The 19,381-nt window shown below is 33.6% G+C and overlaps 2 protein-coding genes across 4 annotated transcripts; both read right to left on the bottom strand.

The window, feature by feature from the left end:
* Window positions 1-2,214: 2,214 nt before the first annotated feature.
* On the bottom strand, window positions 2,215-5,482 carry PIG-V (phosphatidylinositol glycan anchor biosynthesis class V). Of its 3 annotated transcripts, none has more exons than XM_073081990.1 (2): window positions 5,316-5,482; window positions 2,215-5,235 (listed from the first exon to the last, which is right to left on the bottom strand). In XM_073081990.1, exon 2 carries the CDS (start codon window positions 5,210-5,212, stop codon window positions 3,611-3,613), a length of 1,602 nt encoding a protein of 533 aa, XP_072938091.1. In that variant the 5' UTR covers window positions 5,213-5,235; window positions 5,316-5,482; the 3' UTR covers window positions 2,215-3,610. The 3 variants fall into 3 exon arrangements, with proteins under 3 accessions (XP_072938091.1, XP_072938089.1, XP_072938090.1); XM_073081988.1 differs by having other exon boundaries at window positions 2,215-5,222; window positions 5,316-5,481; XM_073081989.1 differs by having other exon boundaries at window positions 2,215-5,222; window positions 5,309-5,481.
* A 3,053-nt stretch (window positions 5,483-8,535) lies between these two features.
* Window positions 8,536-18,891, bottom strand: Ubqn (ubiquilin). Its single transcript, XM_073082383.1, has 11 exons — window positions 18,668-18,891; window positions 18,355-18,541; window positions 17,725-17,822; window positions 17,111-17,254; window positions 15,767-15,905; window positions 15,336-15,443; window positions 14,240-14,517; window positions 13,600-13,713; window positions 12,670-12,840; window positions 10,707-10,839; window positions 8,536-10,301 (listed from the first exon to the last, which is right to left on the bottom strand). Exons 1-11 carry the CDS (start codon window positions 18,767-18,769, stop codon window positions 10,225-10,227), a joined length of 1,551 nt encoding a protein of 516 aa, XP_072938484.1. The 5' UTR covers window positions 18,770-18,891; the 3' UTR covers window positions 8,536-10,224.
* Window positions 18,892-19,381: the final 490 nt, after the last annotated feature.

Genomic DNA, 19,381 nt, shown 5'->3' on the forward strand with positions numbered 1-19,381 from the left:
TGGGTTAATTTCCTTCAAATTATGTTCGTTTAACTGTTTAAAAACAATAATTTTCACTTGAACTTGCAACACAACAGTGGAAAAACATCATGGCGGTAGTGATTACCGTAATAATGTCATCTGTCATTCTATTTTAACTTACTTACCTATATATGATAAACATTAATTATATTTACTTTCATAAATCTTGACTTACAACAAACATACCAAAATATGTAACATACTTCTATACCAATTTATTTTAGTTAAAACATTTAAGTGTGTAAATAAAACAATTTTAAGTACACATTTAGATAATATTTTATTTATTCTTCACTTAGATACATTATTTATTCATTTTCAATATCTTCCCTTATCAATATTTTCATCCAATGATGTAGCAGGTTCTGTAATATCTTGTGACGAGCTCAGCCCAAACACCAAACAATGGTCATAATGTGAGCGCAGCTACCTACGAGTACGGTTCGTTGCCCAGCGATGCAGTTGCAATAATAACTGATTATTTTGTCATCCCAAGAATGTCCTTTTATTGCTATTGTAATTATCTAAAAAAAGAGAAATGTAAAAAGATTAGCTTCTCTAGTTTAAAATTATTAAAGATTATTTCACGATTAATACAACTAAATGATGTATATTTTACCTGATGATATTGAATCCTTGTCAACACAATCCACAACGATCGCACGAAAATCACAAGAGTCCATAAAACAAGTAAGGTATAATTAGTCCAAGATCGTAAGCAGCACAGAGCAGAAACATATTCAGAATTGAAATTATAATATGTATATATCCACTTTTACACATATCAAATTGACAACTTCTTCTTTTTTAATTTGACATGTCACTTTCATCTATAAAACCAGATACTATTTAAAAGGTGGTTTTGTTATAATTATTATAAATAATTAATAAAGTTCAGAAATAATGACGGGATACCCAAAACAAAAGCCAGGTTGTAAAGTATTAAGGTAACAATAACTTTACGACAAAAATAGCGAAATACAAAATTACCGACATCCAAAGAGTATACAATATAGTAACCTATGTGTGGGGTACACATAGTTTCCCTGACCGACATCGACAGTTTTGAAAACTTGACATTGACAGTATTCCGCCATATTTAATATTTCAATGAGGAATGCTTATTTTAAATATTTTTAAACATGATTACTTTAGGTTATCAAAATATATTTGTATTTTTCTTCAATTATACAAATTATTCGTGTTTTTTAGATATAGTGTACATGAGATGGCCGAAAATGAAACATCTCCTTTAACGACTTTCTTTAAACAATTTGTAAACACAGACAGTAGGTACTCTTTATTTCTTCATTCCATATATTACGCGTAATATTATATCTATAAGTATGTGTGTGTGTGTGTGTGTGATGTGTAAGTGATGATAATAATAATGGTGAAATAATTTGGACTTTTGCTATTACTACTTTGTATAGTAAATTCTTAAATGTACGGAGAAGCTTTTGATATGAACTTGATAACAATAATGTAAAAAAATGCAATCTTACGAAAATTAAAAATATTTTTAGCAGATTTTGTTTTCTCTTACTCTTATACAACTAGAACTTTAAATTTTAGGTGATATGCACTGGTTTTAAATACACTATGCTATTTCCTTACAAAAATGTAATTTATTTATGGGTAATCATAAATTATCAATGAAGAGATTTTATGAATGACGTCCACGGCGCTCGATTGGCTAAGGCCATTGTGCGTGGATGGAGAAATTTAGATTAATTTCATCACCTTGACCTTTCACCTTTCCACCCCACACTGAACATTGTTTTGAATTAAGTAAAGTAAAAACTCAAACGGAGTTTATTGAGTTAAGGTCTGGCCACACAGAGCGCGTATTCTAGCGCCGCGCTTGGGCGACAGCGCTAGTAGTAATTCCTGACGTCGCTGAGTTTTATTGTACTGAGTTACTAGTAAGCGGTCACACAGAGCGGTACGCGCACGCGCGTTCTCGTACGCGCGCGCGTAATATTTCCCATACAGCGTACGCGTATGCGCTCTGTGTGACCGCTCAGTAGTAACTCAGTACAACACCACTCTGCGCTAGAGTAGAGCGCGGCGTCAGGATTTTGTTTTAGCGCAGGCGGCCGGGCCTTTAATTATGACTTTTCAACTTTGAAGTGGATATTTTGTGAAAAGTTATTAAAACAGATTTTAAACACAATTTACAATAAAACAGAGTTAAAAATCCATTAAATTTTATTATTTCTTTTAAGAAGAGAATAAGCATTAGCTGTGCAATGTAACACTAAATACTTAATAAGACAGGATCACAACCTTCAAATCTTTGGCTTAAAATAAGAATTCAATACTTACATAGTAACAATTACAACAAAGTTCTCAAAACGATAAGGTACCTATCTGATTTTGTACTTCAAAATTTTGATTACAACCGAACTTAAGAAATTAAATTTATTTTTAGAAATACACTCTTTCACTGAACCGAAAGAGTGTATATGTGTATTATGTAAACAATGTGCTTGTTTGGGGAGGAGTCAAGAATTTTCAGATTTTTATTCGGACAGAATAAAGTCTTAAATCAAAGGATTTCATACACACTACCAAAACATGTTTCTGCCAATACACTTCAATGAAATGGACGGTTGCTCATAACAATAATAAGTGAAAGCTACTGTGTGAAACCTACATATTTGTTTACAAATAACTTGCATAAACAAACTTATTTAATACCCTTATAATTTAAAAATGCACAAGCAAAAGGATACTATGATCCCATTTAATCCTAAGGCCACTTTTTAATGTATCATGTCATTATTATGTGATTTTCATTAAAAATCTTCCCCTATACTTATAAATAGATGCAAAAGACAAACAAATCATCTATCACACAAAAGTTTAAACGGAAATACAGTAGTACTCAATACAATTACAATAATGATAAATAAGTAATTTACTATCTTAAAACAATTATAGAAATGATTCGCCTTTTACAATACTGGAATAAAATAAGATAAAAAATTAACTTGAGAACGATTTGATCTGTAATCACACTTATATGCATAAAAAATGGATGTTGATATAATATATTCATAATTATTTCTTTCAAATGCGGTTTGAGCAAACATCTCAAGTGTGTCATCTCAATTCAGTCCTAGAGGGCGCCACAGCACAACTATATTATTACAAACTTGAGCATGGGTAATATTTTCGCAATTTTACATTATAGATTACATAAAGAGCATCCAATTTTTTATACATTGAGGTAAATAAATATACATTAGCAAAACATCTACCGGGTTCTGCTAGCCTTACATAATTGTTTAATTCAAGATGAGTTATATAAAATGGACTAATATTTATCATTAAAAGGCCACATGCTTTATTAATTGTGAAGCATCAATTATTGAATTATTCAGTAGTAATACTTAATAAGTTCTAAACACTAGCAATTGAAATAAAAATAAGAATGTGATACTTATACTTAATTTGTATTTAACTACAGACTAGACAAATGATATATTAATAAACATTTGTTGTGAATGCAGACTAGATAAAATCATAGATATGGGAATGATATAGTATGATATGTATTGGTTGCATTAACCAAATTATTTGATCAAGTCCATGGATAAAAGTTTGAAAACAAAACAATCCCTAACAAAAAGTATCCTATAAAATAGCACTGTATCATGCGTGATGTGAAGTCAGGCATTCGCCTCGAAATTATAAATGTTTTCCATCTACTGTACATATTGTCAACTCCTTCTAAATTAGCTATTGACAAATGATGCGAGGGTATCCTTTTACCAATACCAATTCGCCTAAAATGTTCATTTATTGTATTTTGGTCCGATGTTGGAGTAGGTCCAACATTCATTTTGCTTGAACATATCCAATATAAGAGAGGACTGGCTGAAGCTAACAGCCTTGTGGACACTTGTATATGCACAAATATTATACATACTATTGTCAAACACATTATATGTACAACATACATAAATAAGTTTGGATCATTGGCCCCAAAACCTTTAGAATGTACCTTTGGCCTATTAGGTATCTTGTGAAGATACCCAAAATTAAATATATTGTCCCGTAGTCCTAGCCTAAGACATAATCTAAAATTATTTTTAATGTAAGACATAGAATTATAGATTATAATAAATAGAATGGGGAAAGCTAGCATGAAATTTGGAATCTGTTTGACTTTGTAATATTTTAGGAAGCCAACATTCCAATAATGACTTTGTACATAAGAATATGAAAGTGGCAATGAACTATTACACCAAGGACTCTCTGCATTGCCTGGAAGAATATATTCAGAGTTTGACAAAAAATCTGGTAAGTGATGCTGATTAGGTACACAAAACTTAAAATAATTGTATGTTTGAACCAAAACAAATGGGATGAGAGCTATTATCACAGTTAGGCATAATGCAACACCTGTAATGCACAATGGCAATACTAGAACTGGGAGAACTAATCTATGCTTGAGGGTCTTATATTTATACACAATTTCAGGTAAAGTCCTTTCCATCACATTTTTGAAACTGGTATACAGTATAAAGCCTAAGTTAATAAGACCATTTGACCTAGTTATAATAGAGAAACCAGCTGGTAAGCCACTAAAAATGTCAATACTTGCAAACCTTAATGTTTCATTTTCAGTACATTTAAACATTGTATAAAATGTTGTAAATGCAAATAATGTTTCAGAATACGGAGCTGAGAAAAATATACTTGCTGGATTAACACAATACAAAATGACTGACTTATATGCCTTGCACTCACTGCGAAGAACTCTCAAACTCAACTTATGTAACACATCTGCAGACTTAATAAATAAAACAAGATTTACAATTGCTGCAGATATCAGTAAGGTACTGTGGAAATTTACATATGACCCTAATATACTACTTAACAAGTAAGCGAAATATCTAACAATTAATGGAAATAATGGAAAGAATGCTAAACAGTTTTCATATGTGTACCCATATTGGGCTATGTGTAAGAAATATTGAGAATCCCATCTCTTCATACCGCCTAAGATTTTGTCCACAACAACATCTGCTCTCGTCCTGCGCAGCGCCGGGTCCGCGGGACTGATGAATACATTAGCATCATGATCCGGTATAACGATGTTACACACCGCTTGTAATGTTATTATAAAAACTCTTGTACTAAACGCGAACCACAATATTTTCTGCCTAGGCGAGTACATGTTTAATAAACTGAAACAAACAGCTACGTTACATACATTTTTATTACAGCAAACAGCATATTTACTGGGTTATAGTGTAAGTAAGGAATAACCAACCACTTACTAATAATTGATTTTCTAAGGTTTCATTTAAATTAGTTCAATCTAGTTTAGCAGCAATTCAAAGCATGATTCTGAATTGTGTCTAGTTATTTAGAAATTAGCAAAACAAAATTAATTGCATTACAGACGTAACGTGATTGTATAAACAGAACTTAATTTTGACATAATGTCAAAAATGACAACTACTAGGTCTGCAATCTCCGCTAGAGATGTACCGGTAGTCAGTACTAGAGTACTTACATAACTCGCATACTCGAGTAGTAATAAGTGATACTCGGATACTGACGGTACTCGTACACTGACACCAGTCTTATGTACTTTATATAGGCAAACGAGTGATTACAGCAGCAATTGTGCAAGTAAGAACTTGTTTAATGTTGTTTAGTTTAGGCCCCTTTTTTGGTCTTCGTGCTGTTGGACTGTGTGTTACAAAGTTCGAGTAATTTGTAACTCGAGTACATTGGGAATACTCTGGACTCGAGTATTGACTCGATTCTTTTTTATACGAGTACTAAAGTATTCGAATATCAAAAATGGTCGACTCGGCACATCATTAATCTCTGCAACAGACGGAATAGGAATATTTTTTTGCTCCATGCATTGAGCATACTCTATTAGCTATGGTAATTTGTTGTCAGCTACATGAGAGAGATTTTGCACAGGGCTTTTTCGATTATCTTCCCGCAAAGATAAAAGTTTTAAAACAATAAATTATGTTACTTACCAATAAAATGAATACTTTTAAATATTTATACTAGAATTTCGTATATCTTAGATTCAATTTACTTTGCCGTGAAATGGAATGGAAGCTAATTTTTGCTATCAAATTCTGCATAGCATAATGAACTATTATCTCTTCAATATAGAAATATAGCATATCAAATCAATCATTACAAAACACTTCTACAAAGTAATATAAATGTTAATTATATGAAATTGGATTGCTAGTTATTAAAAAAAAGAAAAAAAGTCAAAATAAGACAAGTTGTCTCAAAGAAAAATAATTATAACCAAGATAATAATAATATATTGTAAATAATATACAGTGTGAATAAATGAAAATAAAATACCATGATAATTATGTTACAATTTACAGAAAAAAATGAATCAAATGTGAATAATTTATTGGTTACCCAAAATGTTCACATTTGTTAAGAGGGATTTATTAAATAAAACAAGTATTCTTATTTCTTTAATAGTTGCATTGTCTCATAATGATATACTTACAGATTTATATGACCTTCACAAATCTAGACTTCTAGAAAAACATCACAGATACACGAGTGATTTCCAATATATGGAGAAAAACACGTGTATTAATATATAATGTGTCACAAATCAAATTCACAAAAATATTCATATTGTTTTTGATAGATTCAGGATGAACTAAGAATAATGATTTAGCAAATTACTAACTTAGTATTAATTCACATTGTTGTTATATATCAATGACAATAACAAATTATTTAGGAAACAGTGTGGTAGTTTTTTTTGAACTGACACAACTCTTATATTATATTATCAATGCATTAAAGACAATAATCCACAATTAAATAGCATTGCTTTAAATACTTACTCAATACGCACAATTTGGTATTATACAATTGTAACTTCAGAGTTAGTTAATTAAATGTTGAAATGAAAGTGAGCATTTAGCCATCTTTGTAAAAAGTATGACAAAATAATTATACTAAGCTTCACGTCGCTCGTAGACGATGTATAGTTCTTGCGCAAGTACCTTTTACAATACATAGTACTGTGCATCAAATTTTGTCATTGTTCAAATTTGGTAGGGCAAGTGCAATTCATGGTACCTACATGTTGCTTTGTCCTATAATTTTTTGTCCATCGAAACTTTCCAAAATTATCTTTTATCTCAGCTTGCCTTATTATACTCGCTCGCGCTACTAATTTTACAGTTAAACAATTAATTTAAACATCTACCAGCTATTACGGACGTTGATTTTGATCGCTTCAGGTTTTCAATTGCAATATGCCCATGTCCGTTACCTAGTTCGCACTGAGTCGGTATGAGGCATTGCGCATCTGATACGTTTGAAGTTACTTTGAGACTTGCGTAAGCTACTTAGCATCATCTGGATGCGACCTAATGTATAACAACGCATGTATAATCATAATGAACGTTAGAAAAAATAAGTAAAGTTAGACATTGCAGATTTCAAAACCTATTACTATTAACTCTACTGATAGATGTTATGTCTATGACACGAATTTCCTAAATAGACAATTATTATTTTATTACTTGAATACATGAGACAATGGATTTCACATTTTAAACTAACATCTATATTTTTAATAAATGCGAATAAATAATTGGACCAGCATGACAATGAAATATGGAATCGTTGCGTATAAAAGTAATTGTACATTGTTAAATGTTAAAGTTTTCGCAGTAAAATAATTGATATTCATAACATATGCCAGGGGGCATTTCCATCCATGCCGTACGCCACATTCAGTCCTAAACTATACCCAGAACGAATTACAGAAGCCCTTAATTTGGAAAAAGTTTGATGATGTAGGACCCTAGTAACCTGTAGAATTTCCCATTCACCTGGATACCTAATATGTTTATTATGAAATGTGTGCTTCAATTTTTTTTTTATTAGGCCTCTTTAATGTTGATTAAACGCACCGACACGAACGTTTATCAATATTCGAAAGACGTCGATGACTAGTCTATCTATATTTGATAATTTACCACGCCATATAGTGTTGCATTACTGAAATCAACCAGAACTTTTTGTTTATTTTGCATAAATTATAATTAATTGGTCCACATCGGACGCACTCGGGCGATATACTGTTGCCTATATGGATGCGGAGCAGCGCGCACATTCTGCGTATCGGCATTTTGAAGACTCACAAAATATGAAAATGATCTAACAATAATGCGGAGACGATAACAATTTAATGCTTATTTAGCATTACATAAGATATATTATAATAGTATGTATGCATATTACTAAAGCCTGATGTCACTGTAGACAGGAGTTTCTTTGTATGCCGTTTTACACTCAATATCGATAATCAAACTATCCAACGCTTTGTCAACCAAAGATCGTTATTTGACAACGACATTATTCTTCATACAAGACATTGTCAAAGTGTGAAATTTGGTAGATAACGAATAGATAAATTGATTATTAATAACGGGCGTTAATATGAGTTTACCAAATTTTGATACATATACAATCATGTCTAATTGAAAATATTTTATTTGTAATCTGACAATGCACATCAACATCCACTGGCCAGTCATCTCAAAGTATTAAACAAAGTATAGATAGTAACTAGACTTGTATAGATATATTTCATTAGTACGCGCTACCCTATGTACATGTGACTTGTCAAGCGTGCATTTTAAATGTGTTATTGTATATGTCTATTGATACCTTTCGTCGATGGTTCTACTGAAACTGTTGTTAACAATTGTTTGCAAATTTACTTAAAAGTAAATATTTTGAAAAACGGACACGTTTGGTGTATATTACTTTATAACATATGTTTTGACACGAATAGTAACAATATTTAGAACAAAGTTAACCGACACAGAGCACCGCGAGCACATAAATGAAATGACCTATACTACTAGATCGATAAAAAACGATAAATATAATATAAACGGGATTAAATCAGACAAATATGAATATTTAATGTCTTATTATATTAAAGTATTAAATGAAACTGTACACAAGCAATATTAAATTGTAATAACGACAATTTATATTATTACCGAATTGCTTCCTCACTCAGTTTAATTCAAAGCAAAACTATTTACATAAACCTAACAATTGTTTACGTAGCCTTAAAATAACACTAAAATAAGTTCTTCCCCACAATATAAAAATGAAGAAATAGTCAATCAATACATATGTATAATTTTACTTTACAATAATAGAAATGTATACTAAAACCCAATCGTTTGAAAACACCGACCTCAGCCAAAATCTATTGATAGTATAATTATAATAAAAGAAATAATTTTTAATACCTAAAACGAGAAGGAATGGATTTAAATTAAAGAATTTAAGAAACCACCTACTACAAACTAGATATTTTTATTGCATATAAGAGATGCAAACACTATGATCTTGTGAATAATTTTACGCCACAAATCTCACTTACATCAAGGCGCTTCAATAAGCATTTTGAAAATATTGCTTTAATATTTTTATGAATGAATGCTCATTTACTCGTTTACTTGAATCCATAATTTGACGAACCTGTTGAACAAATGTTGCCATAACATTGGGTCTTTTAAATATGGTTTACAGGATTATAGATTCCAGTAAAATGTATGAACATCTTAAGAAAAAATACAACAATTGACAATGACTCAACAATCAAAATAAAATCAATATACATTTAATAAAATGTCTTTTATATAAATCTAGAAAACCGAGTTTCTAAGTAAACTAGTACACTGCACTATAAACAAGCGTTTCATTTAAAGTTATATTTGTGAAAAAACACGAACTTTTTAATTATGTAAATAGGAGCAGGAGATAGATGTGAAAACACCATCACTAAATTCAAAAGAAAATCAAACAAAACCAATTTATACAAGTCTGAAGAAGGGTACTATCGTACAACTCGTGTACTAAGAATAACCATTGACCTGTTATAATGTATTCATACATTTAAATCGCAGTTATCAATTGTCATAATGCAATAACAATATTAAAACTTGTCAACTGCGTGACTGCGCCATTTCTTCGAAGACAGCTCTCGATCGTAGCGTAGACTAAACTAGTGTTTGCATGCAGCCATTTGATGTCCTAAACACTGCCAGACATTTCACTTTAAATTAATATCTAACGATTTAAATGTATGGATGTAAGTGAGGGCATGTGGGATTTGTCGAGTGGGTATTACGCGCCTACGTGTTAGCTCATTGACAACTGCCCCAGTGCCAGTAACCTTTCCACGGCCGCGTTTACGTCGCCAAATGTTGCTATCAGTGCTGGAAATTAAAACATATTTACTGTAATTATTAAACACAAGTAGCATTAATATATCGCATGTAAACTATACCTAGACACTTAACTAATTTTCTGCATACAAAAGACAGACATAATGCTAAACAGCGTTTTCTATGAGCTAATCTTAATGATGTGGGCATTGCGGAAACAAAGATAAATAATTATTAAAACAATGTATGTCAATTCCTCTTTATACATTATAATTTATATATAATATTATAACATTGTAATAATAACTATTTAATAAAAAAATCTCTTAGTGTTATAGTTTTTACTAGACATTTTTTACAGGGTCACGGTAATAATAATACTGTGACCCCTGATCGACATGACACCTAAAATTATGCATTTTACCTATATGATTAATAACAGATTAAGTATTTTACCTTGCAAGTTGGCTTCGCGGTTTAAGAAGCCCATGGCCGTAAGCTGTTCGAGTTGTTGCGAGTAGCGCTGCTCTGGGGGTTGTTGTGAGTTGGTCTGGTTGTTGGACATTGCTGATACCATCCGTTGCATGAACTGTACCAACAAATATTGCCATCAGATGTCCAAATAAATTTCCATGGCACAATGTTTATTGTTGTTGGTTTGTTTACAAAAGAACATGTAATGAACATTATATACAAATTCCTATAGAAAAATAGTTAATAACATTAAGAAGTATAAAAAAGTTAGTTGATTATGCAGTTTGGCTACTTTTCCGAAAATCAATGCAATAATTTTTTTTTTAGCATGGGTCGCTTCAATTAGTCACTATTGATGATATTCGGGGAGTCGGGGGAGGCTTACATTGCATAATTACCTTTTTTTTCACCCTTTTTAGTAATGACATACTAAAGTTATATTAATATAATATAAAATTGTATAAACGTGATCATGAATAAAGGTAAGGTCTGGATTGAACCCACCCGCTCGCAGGGTGCTCCTGCGCCCCGTTCGCTTAGTTTTATATTGTCTTATATTGTTCCAACCTAACCTAACCAATTCAATAGGAAATGTTAGCCTCCCCCGACGGAATATCATCAATGGCGACTAATTGAAGCCACCCATGCTAAAAAACCATTATTGCATTGATTTTCGGAAAAGTAGCCAAACTGCATAATTACCAAAAGTTAGTATTATCTTCATATTATGTATGTTATGTGTATGTATGTATGTAGACAAATACCATAAATCTGTATTAAATATTATGCTGTATGAAATGGATAAAGTAAACAGCTATACTGTTGTTAATGTGCACATTCAATCAAGTAAATGTTAAAATGCGTTTTTGGAAAGGATTAATCTACCTCAGATTCTACAGGGTAACAAAGTAATAAATGGGTAACAGAAAAACAACCTATAAAGGGAGGGATATTTGAGATGTGGACTTATAAAGACAAATAAATTTATTCATTGGTTACTGTAAGACTCCTTTAAAGATTTACTTTTCATGAGGATAATTTTCACCTTTGTTGTCGTAAGGCTAGCCGCCTTACGACAACAAAGGTGAAAATTATAAAGCGCTACGGATTGGAAAACGTCGGTGCAGGTTTCTCATGAGGATGGCTAGATTTAAGATAATAAAGATGTAAATTATAGGGCGCTACGGATTAGAAAACGTCAGTGCAGGTTTCTCATGAGGATGGCTAGCCTTAAGACAACAAAGGTGAAAATTATAAAGCGCTACGGATTGGAAAACGTCGGTGCAGGTTTCTCATGAGGATGGCTAGATTTAAGATAATAAAGATGAAAATTATAGGGCGCTACGGATTAGAAAACGTCGGTGCAGGTTTCTCATGAGGATGGCTAGACTTAAGACAACGAAGGTGAAAATTATAAAGCGCTACGGGTTGGAAAACGTCGGTGCAGGTTTCTCATGAGGATGGCTAGACTTAAGACAACGAAGGTGAAAATTATAAAGCGCTACGGATTGGAAAACGTCGGTGCAGGTTTCTCATGAGGATGGCTAGCCTTAAGACAACAAAGGTGAAAATTATAAAGCGCTACGGATTGGAAAACGTCGGTGCAGGTTTCTCATGAGGATGGCTAGACTTAAGACAACGAAGGTGAAAATTATAAAGTGCTACGGATTGGAAAACGTCGGTGCAGGTTTCTCATGAGGATGGCTAGCCTTAAGACAACAAAGGTGAAAATTATAAAGCGCTACGCATTGGAAAACGTCGGTGCAGGTTTCTCATGAGGATGGCTAGCCTTAATACAACAAAGGTGAAAATTATAAAGCGCTACGCATTGGAAAACGTCGGTGCAGGTTTCTCATGAGGATGGCTAGCCTTAAGACAACAAAGGTGAAAATTATAGGGCGCTATGGATTAGAAAACGTCGATGAAGATATGAGCGGGTGTATACCTGCGTGAAGAGCTCGGTGTTCTGCTGCGCGCGCGGCGGCGGCGCCTGCGCGGGCGGCGGGCGCTCGGCGGGCTGCGCGGCGGCGCCCAGCCCCAGCGAGCTCACCAGGTTGGGCGCCGCCGTGCGCAGCTGCTCCATGCCCTGCTGGATCTGCAGCAGCGCGTTCAGCGCCTGCCACACAACACACACTTTTTATCGAGACACCGAATAAATCATCATTCTTAAGTTATAATAATAATAATATACTTTATATCACGGCGTGCGTAAATGGACGTTTTACGCACGCTTCGCGTGCGCAAAACCCCCATTTCCGTTCCGTAATATAAAATTTTATACAACACGCGGACGAAAAATGTTTTTCTGACTCGTGTGATTGCAGTCCTCGCCTGCGGCTCGGCCTGCAAACTCACACTTGTCAGAAAAAAATTTTTCGTCCTCGTATTGTAATGTACTATTATTGCTTCAAATATACAATTTAAGAAAAAAGGGAAAAATTTACAAAAAATAAATAAACAAAATTGTAGAGGCAAAAGGAGGTGGCTCAGCGTTTGCTGACATAGAATCAGTTCCATGCAGCGCCGTTTTTCAGCCACACCCTTGTCCCTCAGTTTTTAAACGGGAATAAGTAAGTATGACGATTACTTGTTTTTTTATGTATAAGGTACCAAATAAGTAATAAGGTATAGCCCATGCCAAACTGCTAGTTCACTCTGAAGTTCTTGCGAGCAGGTGTAGTCATACAGTTTGCAATGGCAACGCGATTCATTTCTATATTCAGAGCGGACTAGCAGTTTTACGCGGACTATACTTTATATAATCTACAGTAGCCTAGACAAATAATTAATAGTACACTAACTTAAAACTGCTAAAATGTTTATCATTCTTATGTGTATTTTAAAGATTTTAATTCTAATTATTTCAAAAACATACCTGTGGATTGGACATCATTTGTTGCATCTCTGGATTTTGCAATTGAGCTAACATCTGTGGCATCATGGTGCGAATTTGTTCTTGCAATTGAGGGTTATTTGCAAACATGGGATTCTGGAAATAACAATGATATAATTAGACAAACTTCATCATCATCACTAAGTTGTTTAATATGAAATCAGGCAGTAGTAAGAGCACATTTCGGTTGTTGGTTGTGTTAAAAATGTTGATTAATACATAAACTGCTACAGAATTCCCTGATGGTAAATGGCTACTGCCGCCCATGGACATTCGTAATCAACCCCAGATGGGATTAGATATTCTTATAATTAAAGATGTGCCGCTACCCCTGAGGACTAAGCTGGAACGCCTCTGAAAAGTATGTTTCCCTTACCACCCTTCAAACCAGAACACAGCAGCGCTTAACACTGCTGTTATGAGGCAGAAAGAGGTGAAATGAAATGAAATATATTTTATTTTGTATAGGCCAACGGCGGCACTTACAAATTGTCAGTTACAATATTTTCTTAAACTACTACCGGATCGGAACGCGATCGGATCGGTGTGGCGGTGGTGCCGCCGGAGTCGAACCACAAACGGTTCTACCTTAAAAATCGGTACAATCGCAATAGCAACATACCTGATTAATGAGCTGCGCGGCCATATCGGGATCAGCGGAGAGCGCCTGCAGCATGTTGTTGGTGTACGGCGCGGAGAGCATCGACTGCACCAGGCGGGGGTTCTCGGACATCTGCTGCAGCAGCGACTGCATGCCGGGCGTGTTCATGAGGCCGGGGCCGGAGCCCGCGCCCGCGCCCGCCGCCGCGCCAGTCGCACCGCCGCCGCCGCCGCCGCCGCGCTGCCACGGGTTGGGCAACGGCTGCCGGTTCTCCGCGCCCTGTTGCGGGTTCGTGCCGTCTGCAACGACAACGACGTTACTAAATTGCACGCCCGTAGGGTAACTACGTTTTTTCACGACGTTTTTACGTTTCACGACGGGGTAGTGTGGCCATTGAAAGACGTGTAGTGCAAGACAAAATCGAGGGTACGAGACCTCGAGGCAGATCACCTAGGCGATGGACTGATCAGATTAAGACTATAGTGAACACCCCACTACATGAATGTACCAGGAAGGCGGCGATAAGAAACGAGTGACGGCGTTTTGTTAAGCGTACCACTAAGACCAAATAATGACTACAACCGCTCTGACAAGAGTGTAACGCTTAAGAAGAAGAAGGATAACTACAGAGAAATGTAAAACCTTCCAAAAATCTTGTAAACACCTGTGTTATGCAATAAATACTGATTAAACAAGTGTAGAGTCGTCGTTATTACGTATAAACATACAATTATTTTATGCCAGATATTAAATTAAAATATTCTTCTAGGATTTCAAAGCTGTCTTTTGTCAGTATGGAAGCTAATTTTTACAAATAAAAAGAGAACTATTTTTAAAGATTTTGACGATTTGTAAATAAAACTTAACTAGACCACTATGAAGAGAGTAAAACAGGTTACAAGCCTTCATTATTATTAAAGAAATACTCTTAAAATCACAGGCTCATTAGCATTTACCAAATATTATGTAAAACTATACAATACTTCTAAAAGCACATATATAGATAATAATATATAAAGTAACATTGAATTGAAATTTAGATTCAATATCATTAATATCACCAAAAATATATGCAATATAATTAGACATGAAATGTTCAAAAATGTTTTGTAAGTACCAGAATTATCAACTAGTCCTGAAAATGGATTCCCTGCCATGCTGCTAGCCACATTCAGCATAGGTTCTTGGATGTCCCGGTACATGCGCTGCAGAGCATTGTATCCACCTGTAAGAAATATTCAGAAATTTTAGTACAATAGAAGTAGGTAATTATACAAAGAAAGGGCTGCTACATAAATATTCACCCAAAGTGAGATTCATTCAATTCAATTTAATAATGAAAAGTTTAGGATGCATTAAAAATATCTAAAACAATATTGTAAATACAGTGGATCCTATATTGAAAGTCCAAAAAAAACTAAACTATAGAAACCATTACGTGCCATGTGAAATTATTTTCAGGTCTGTATTGAACACTCACCAACATTTAAATAATAAAATTATAAACAATTATTATTAATATTGTCATTATAATGATTTGACATTTACCTGGTATACTTTCAAGATTGGAGAGTGCTCGATCATGAGAACGCATCAGTTCTTGCAACATGGCGGGGTTGCGCGCCAACTCCATCGTTTGACGCAGCAACTCGGGGTTGTTGAGCATGTGACTAATTTCTGGATTCCTCTGTAATACATAAATGATTAGTAAATGATATAAAGTATAGATTCATAGCAGTAAAGAGGACAAACACCTTTATACTAATAGAGCTGAAAGTAAAAACAAGGCTAACAACCATCTGCCTCCAAAGAATTATTTCATACTTTGGCCATATAGCATGACGGGAAGACGACTGCTTGGAGAAGATCATGGTTGTTTAAGTGGAGGGTAAAAGACCCCGAGGAAGATCGCCAACCAGATGGTCTCTGGAGCAGGCACAACCCTTAGAAATGAAGAAACGACTCAGAAGTAGAAATGATTCAAATTGGTCATTTTCAGAACTGTATTAACTTTGTATTTTTCATTTCTTTTTCCTTATATTTGATGCCTTTCCTATGGCATGTTCTGCCTGAATTTATTCCACTACATTTGACTTAACATTAGTCCTTAAACTATTATTTCTTTGCACCCTACCTATTCCTTAACTCCTCACCTTGTCTTGTTGTCTGGAAGAAATTGTTGTTCAGCAATAAGACTGCCTTTTGTATTGTTTAAAGAAACAATTTGAAACTATTTACCAGTTTGTGATGCATATTAATGGAAATTGGTTAATAATTTAGATGAATGTAAACAAACCATGCCATTCTAAATACATTTCAAATGAATCTTAATTAACTTTATAATAGAAACATTAATTTACAAAATTCAATGACAATTTAATAGACATAATTAGAATACAACTTTAAAATCAATTTATTCATTCATTCTACACATTGTGAAAGTGACTAAAGTGTTAGTCATAAAGCACATTGCATGACAAATATAAATTGAGTAGTAAATTTTCATCATATTAATGGCATTTACATAATACCATAATATATTTTAATACTGAAGGAGTATGCTAAAATACACTCTAATGTCTTTAGAAATTAATAATTAGTTATCTTGCATAAAATTTATAACATAACAGCGAATGACATTTTATAATTGGCAAGCCACCAGTGTGTAACTGGAAAACAAAGTACTAATATTGAACTTCCAGAATGTAATTTAAGGGCTCTGTTGCCCAATTTAAGGCTAAAAGATGATTGTACAGTGAATCTCCCTAAAATCTTTGATTTTTTTTAACCACTTACTTTCAAAATATATCTTAATTTTAACAGAACATTGGTATATAGTTAGCCACAAATTTTGTCTTAACTATATCACTTGTACTATGACCTTATACTTACAGACATCAAGTCCTGCATCTGTGGGTTAGATGTAATGAGTGTGCGCATGTTCTCGGGATCATTCATCATCTGCTGCACCAGAGGATTGTCCAACACCTGCCTCAACATCTCCGGGTTTGACAGCAGTTCTTGCTGCATTCTAGCCTATTAAAAATATATATTTTATTTAAGTACAATCATATAGTAACTCAGCTATTAATATAATTAATGTTAATACATTTAGATTCATTACATTATAAGCATTTTCTTGATATAAAAAGCATGTTTTAGAGTAAAAATCAAAAAGTAGCATTTAATTTATACTTTAGGAACTCCTTCCACAATAAATGTAAAACAATTCTATTAGTAAAGGAAAAAATAACTTAAACACTTGAATGTCTTTAATTATAACTTAAAAAACTTAATATGTATTAGTTGCTACAAATAGTAGCAACACTTAATATGATATTGTTCATGCCAAAATGCTAGTCCACTTTGAAGTTGTTGCAAGAGGGTGTAGTCATAAAATTAGCTACGGTGACTCGATTCATTTTTATATTCAGAGCAGACTAGCAGTTTTATGCGCACTATACTTTATGCAAAAATATGAATATTTAAAATTATGGAAGGTATACCTGTAAGTCCATAAAAGTGCTCTGTCCTAAACCCAGGCTTTCTAAACCAGCAAGACCACCCAGTGAATTGAGTCCAAATGGTGTAGCACCAATATCCGCTATAAAAACCAAAATTAATTAAAATACCTAATGACCCAAAAAATTACATTCAAAATATAGTATTACCTATTGACAAAAATCAATGTCAATGTGTGTAATTGGAAAGAAAAAATCTCTCATCAATGTTCGGCATCATATTGGTAAAATATCTTTAAGATTGAATAAAATTGTTCTTTTATAAATGTACTTCATTGAAATTTTATTTTGTGATATTAACGCTGAGTTTCAATTTCTATGACATGGATGATTAATACCAAATGGAAATATAACACATATTACATCAAATTAGCCACTGTGACTATACAAATCAACAAACAAAATTCTCTAGACAAGACTAGGTTACTCATTACTGGAGAGCATATATATTTATCCTTAATTACAATCAAACTCTTAGAAATCTGACTCAACCAGGTTACTCCTGAAATCTGACTAAGTAACATTAATAAAGTACAAAAAAGTCCATCCCTCCATGTTTTATATACCTATTCTGATTGATGTATAATGCAACCAAAACTGAAGCTAGGTTAGTACCTGGCGGTCGCCGCGTCCCTCCTTCGGGCTCCGGTCTCGGGGGCGTTTTGATCACGAGATGAACAGTCAACCCGTCCTTGATGTTATGCTGTTTGAGAGTGTCACCATCGTTCATGATTTTTCCGGCGAAGATCAGACACAACTGTTCGGGCTCAGCACTAAACTTCGGCGACAGGACTTCCTTGAGCTAAAATCACCACACGTTATTATATTTCGTCGTGCCGAATAATTACAAGGAATGTCATCACTGATTGCGTATGCAATATCTATGTTATTACGCCATGAATGAGAAGTTCTGAACCACTGTACTTACTTTTTTGATATCGGCATCTTCCTCGATTTCTACTTGCTGTTTTTCCTTGGGTGTTTTAACTGTAATTGTGATCTTTTTAGGTTCTTCCTGGCCTTCTGCCATTTTATCAAATCTAGATGACTCTGTACTTTGGCGGAATAGTAAAAATATGTATGTAGCACTAAAAATTTGACGACTAGCTCTCAACTACAGATAATTCTTAAAATATGTGATGTGAAATAATGATGACTGACCACAGATTACTTAAATTTTGTTGTATCAGCGACAAAAAAAGTAATCAGTCTGCTTGCCATCTAAAAGTAAACAAGTGGGCGTAAACCTGTATTTAAAGGAGTTTAAGATTATTCTTAACTAGATAAACTGCGTAAAGAAACATATATATATATATTGTTAACATTTTATTTAACATATATTTTACTTGTATTGTGATTTAATTAATCGATAGCTTAATTCGCAGACCAGCCAACTCCACTTTTTTCAATATATATTTTGTATTTATTTTGATAATAAATGGCGTTAAACGAAATCAAAATAAATAAAAAAAAAATTGAAAAAAGTGGAGTTGGCCGGTTTGCGAATTAAGGTATCGATATACGGCAGGGGATGCGTACCCCTAGTGATATTTTATAGGGAGGGACAAAATTGACCAAAATACATTTTTATAATCAATCAAGGAGTGAGAAATATTTATGCTATAGTTCATTGCGCAAGCAA

Source organism: Epargyreus clarus, unplaced genomic scaffold (assembly GCF_041222505.1).
Source record: "Epargyreus clarus isolate Ecla_fem2 unplaced genomic scaffold, WU_Ecla_fem_2.2 ptg000017l, whole genome shotgun sequence".
NCBI lineage: Eukaryota > Metazoa > Arthropoda > Insecta > Lepidoptera > Hesperiidae > Epargyreus > Epargyreus clarus.